The sequence below is a fragment of the Papaver somniferum genome, chromosome 5 (assembly GCF_003573695.1).
Source record: "Papaver somniferum cultivar HN1 chromosome 5, ASM357369v1, whole genome shotgun sequence".
Lineage (NCBI taxonomy): Eukaryota > Viridiplantae > Streptophyta > Magnoliopsida > Ranunculales > Papaveraceae > Papaver > Papaver somniferum.
In genome coordinates, this window is record NC_039362.1 from 22,072,130 (window position 1) to 22,076,776 (window position 4,647).

General features: G+C 40.2%; 1 protein-coding gene across 1 annotated transcript; it reads right to left on the reverse strand.

Annotated features, from left to right (window-relative positions):
• Positions 1-927: 927 nt before the first annotated feature.
• On the reverse strand, positions 928-3,590 carry LOC113277324 (ATP-dependent Clp protease ATP-binding subunit ClpA homolog CD4B, chloroplastic-like). Its single transcript, XM_026526456.1, has 6 exons — positions 3,407-3,590; positions 3,113-3,298; positions 2,807-3,025; positions 2,495-2,712; positions 2,334-2,409; positions 928-2,249 (listed from the first exon to the last, which is right to left on the reverse strand). The coding sequence occupies exons 1-6, from the start codon at positions 3,455-3,457 to the stop codon at positions 1,152-1,154; spliced, it is 1,848 nt and encodes a 615-aa protein (XP_026382241.1). The 5' UTR covers positions 3,458-3,590; the 3' UTR covers positions 928-1,151.
• Between the last annotated feature and the right edge of the window lie 1,057 nt (positions 3,591-4,647).

Here is a 4,647-nt window from a genome sequence, read left to right on the forward strand (position 1 = left end):
TTCAAGACCCCGATTGATCACCTGACAAGAACCTTGATAGAGAGCTCACGCAGACTTGAGAAGTTCGCACGAATTATGAGCAAGTTAATTACAGCACGTTCCTGGCACTATGGCTGTACGAATTTTAATCCTTCTCTCTTAAAAGTTTACCTAATGGAGCCGGGTTGGTGCGCCCGTACTTTTGGTGTCTACGTGGATCCAAATCTGTCTACGGTTGTGTCTTTCTACTGCCGTGCGGCCCGTTACCATTTTCTTTGTTCAGGAGGCATTGCCCCTAGGCTTCCTTGGCTTCACTGCTAATCACAATACTGCCAATACTAGAGGTCAATATTATTAAGGTCATAAAATCCATAGTGAACTCTTGCTAACTCGTCCGTCATTCCTACAGCTGGATCAAGTTTCCCCTGAACCAGATCCAGAAGATCAAGAAGCGTTCCATAACTTGGCTCACAAATTGCATTATAACTAGGAACTTGTTTGTTTGCAGCTGATTCGGCGTCTGAATCTGAGTCAATCCCTGACTCGGACCGAGTCAGCAGTCAGACCGTTTGTTTTCCATTTTGAGTCAGATCTGACTCGACCTCTGACTCAGACATAACCCCTGACTCGGACTCATTTGAGTCAGGTAACAAAATACCCCTGACTCATGGGACCAAACCACTGACTCACTTATTTCCGAGTCAGACGAGTCAGATCTGACTCAAAACAAACATATCGACTCAGATTCAGATGAGTCAGGTGATTTCACTCAGATCCAGATGATTCAGATCCAGACGATTCAGATGAGTCAGGAGTAAACAAACATGGCGTAGGTTCATCGTTTTAAATGCTCATTTTGTTAATCAACATTGATTAAAAATAAACTGAAATCTTTGCGAACCTAAAATGAAAAGCATTACTAGTTTGTTACCAAAACAATGTCACTTTTTTTTTCCCCGGAAGAACGGTTTTCATCGTTTACGACTAAAGCATTTCTTCGTTTCTCACCCAGCTCACAGGATTCTGAAGGTGTCAATGTCAGTCTCATCAGCGGCCTTGCTCTTGGACCATATAAACAATTCGTCAACAATTCAGGCTTTGAAATTTTCTGACACAAACTCTCCAGTGGCATGTCGCTTCCAAATTTTCTAATGCTGTAACATTTTGGGGACTTACCAACGCTTGGTTGGCTTACGTTTTCTGGTGGTCCTCCTTAGCTCCAGCTGCAAAGCTTCTGCAGGACAATCTGACTCAAAAAGAACATTTCCGCCAGTGTCAACATCTACCGTGACGGTGTCTTCTTCCTTGATCTCTCCAGCTAGCATCTTCTCAGCCATTGTGTCTTCTAAAAGCCGCATTATCACCCTCCTCAAAGGTCTTGCTCCGTATGTTGGACTAAACCCTTCTTCGACTACCCTGTCCCGGAAACTTGCCGTCACCTGAAGCTTTATTTTCTTTGCTTGTAATCTCTCAATGATCTGCTCCAACATCATGTCAGCAATCTCCTGCACTTCAGATTTTGTCAGTTGCTGGAACACAATCATCTCGTCTAACCTGTTTAAAAATTCTGGTCTGAAATGCTTTTTCAATTCTTCGGTCACCAAATTCTGCATCTCCTTCTCCTGGCCGTCCGCTTCGTTTGTGACGTTGCTTCCCACATTGGATGTCATTATAAGAAGCGTGTTCTTGAAATCCACAGTCCTGCCTTTGCTATCTGTCAACCGTCCGTCTTCTAGAATCTGGAGCATTATGTTGAAGACGTCAGAGTGAGCCTTCTCTATCTCATCAAAGAGAACTATGGTGTAAGGTCGACGGCGAACAGCTTCAGTCAACTGACCGCCATAGTTGTAACCAATGTAGCCTGGTGGTGCTCCAATAAGCTTGGAAACAGTATGCATCTCCATGAACTCACTCATGTCAAGCCTGACCATAGCTTCCTCGGATCCGAAATAGTAACAAGCAAGTGCCTTTGCTAATTCTGACTTTCCTACTCCTGTTGGACCAGTGAATATGAAGCTGGCAATTGGCCGAGAAGGGTTTTTAAGTCCAACCCGAGAACGGCGAATTGCACCACTGATGGCTTTAACAGCTTTAACCTGACCGATTACCCGTTTGTGGAGTGTCTCTTCCAGCCTTAGCAGGCGATTGGACTCCTCAACTGACACATTTTCAATAGGGATTCCAGTCCATGAGGATACGATATGTTGTATGTCAGCTTCTGTTACGACCGGTCTAGAGTCCTTGCTCTTTACCCTTTTCATTTCTTGAACCTTTCAGCATATAAACAGTTAGATTTACAAAAACAGCAGAATAAGAGAAAACACCCATCAAACAGCATGGGAAGTAAACTTTACCCCAACAGGGCGAAGTCCGACAACGGAACCAGCCTCGTCCATCAAGTCAACTGCTTTGTCAGGCAGAAAGCGATCACTGACAAACAGAATCATCTCTATGTGAGTATGTGTAACACTATTATACTCCCCAACAAAATTTGGGTGCATGTACAAAAAAGTACCTGATATATTGGGAAGACAATTTGGCTGCAGCTACAAGAGATTCGTCAGAGTAGCGGAGCTTGTGGTGAGCCTCATATTGTTCTCGGAGCCCTTTCAAAATTTGTATGGTTTCATCGATAGAGGGTTCAGGCACTTTAACAGGCTGAAATCTTCTTTCTAGTGCTGGGTCCTTCTCAAAGTACTTCCTGTACTCATTAAGTGTTGTAGCACCTATACACTGCACAGTTCATGGCAGACATGCATATTTCTATTCAAGCACTGTGTCCTTTAAGCAATTTCATTGCGCACACTCGAGGAGTTAAAAATAATACCTGGAGTTCACCTCTGGCAAGAGCTGGTTTCATCATGTTTGCTGCGTCAAGTGAACAATCCCGACTTTTGCCCGCTCCCACCAAGTCATGGATCTCATCTATAAAAAGTATGGTTTCATTCTTTTTCTTGATTTCTGCCATTAGGTTTGATAACCTTTCCTCAAGTGAACCACAGTATGTTGCACCACTAAGAAGCAGTCCGATATCCAACGAAAATACCTAAAAAAATCCATGAAAACGATCAATATATATATTTCAATCAATGACCAAAATGTTTCTAAGTAGTACTGTGATCGGTGCACTGACCTTTTTCTGTCTTAGGTCTTGAGGGATATCATCACGTAGTAATCGAAGAGCGATACCTTCAGCAATTGCTGTCTTACCCACACCAGGTTCCCCGACAAGACAAGCATTGTTCTTTCTACGTCTACGTAAGATTTGTATCACACGCCATATTTGATCATGTCGTCCTATAGTCGGATCAAGTTTGCCCTACAAAATGCAAATCAAATCCATCTAGATTATCATTTTAACGAGTATTAATTTATCAGTAATCACTAGTAAAATAGCATTAAATATGGTAAATAATTTTTTAATTACCTCTTTTGCTAATTTTGTGAGATTGGTGCCGTACTTATCCAGTTCTCCCATCGATAAAACGATTAGTTTTTTTCTTGAATTTGATATTATGAATAAATCTGATACATTAGTTCTGGTATGATCGATTGATATCGGTATTCATTCTTCTCAAAAGAAAGATGGAAGATCCGATAAATAAAACTTTGGTTAGGGTAGTTTCTGCTAGTTAAATTTGTTCAGTGATTTTATCATTTTTCAAGTGAATCTTCGATTTTGGGCCATGAAAGGTATTTCCTTTCTACACGTACTAGTTAGCTGTTACAAGTGGGCACGTCGTTGAAATATTTCAGGAGTGTTTAATGGAAAATTATCTTTGGATTTAATCTCAACCGTCTGAAACAGTTTAGCCTTCCATGGTCTCTAGTTTTTACTCGTGACAAAGTGATGATGCCTGCTATAAGTGGTCAATTTTTTATTAAGGGACCAAATGAGTCATCTCCTGTTGACCCAAGTAGCAGCATGACCAATAATGAACCTAGTTCTTTTTTATTTATTTATTTTTTTGATAAATTTCATTAATGATAAAATAGAGATTATATGGACTTTAAGAACATCAAAATAAAAGAAAAAAATGAAATACAATTAAAAAGTACTAACAAAGAATAACTCGTGAAGCAGAGTAGCGAATTACCAACAAGAGTACCAAACAATGCGAAGAACCTAATGTGAAGGGTTAGATTACGTTCTTTGTGACACAGCTTGGTGGCCTTTATTTCAACAAGTGGTGTTCTTAATAAACCAAAGTTGAGTAATATACGTATAGGTTGCTCTTTCAAGCAAAAAGCCTTATATAAATTATAATGAATATCTTCAGTTTAAGGATCGTGTTAGTTGTTTTGGGGATCGAGTAATGGTGGCCCAATTGAAAAGCCCCGAAAGTCGGGGGTACTCTTTTAAAATCTGTATGGTTGGGGGTATTCTTGTGAAATAAAGTAAGAAAGCATTTGGTGATATTTTGAGAGAGACGAAGGAGTGGAAAAACTATATCGGGTCAGTTTTAACAAGAAGCGTAGTACTATAGAGATATTGGGCGTGAACAAGTACTTTCCATCCACAAATTGAGTTACTCACTACTCAAGATAAACCTTTTATGGAATAATATACAAAATCTAAATGGATTCCTTATGGTGACAGAAACACTAAAACTTTCTATCAATATGTGTTTCACAGAAGGAAGAAGAATACAATTTATGCCCTTAAAG

Coding starts and splice junctions, on each gene's coding strand:
- LOC113277324 (XM_026526456.1), bottom strand. CDS start 3,457: ATGGGAGAACTGGATAAGTACGGCACCAATCTCACAAAATTAGCAAAA. Junction 3,026..3,112: donor AAGACCTAAGACAGAAAAAG/GTCAGTGCACCG, acceptor GGATTTTTTTAG/GTATTTTCGTTGGATATCGG. Junction 2,250..2,333: donor TCGGACTTCGCCCTGTTGGG/GTAAAGTTTACT, acceptor ATATGCTGAAAG/GTTCAAGAAATGAAAAGGGT.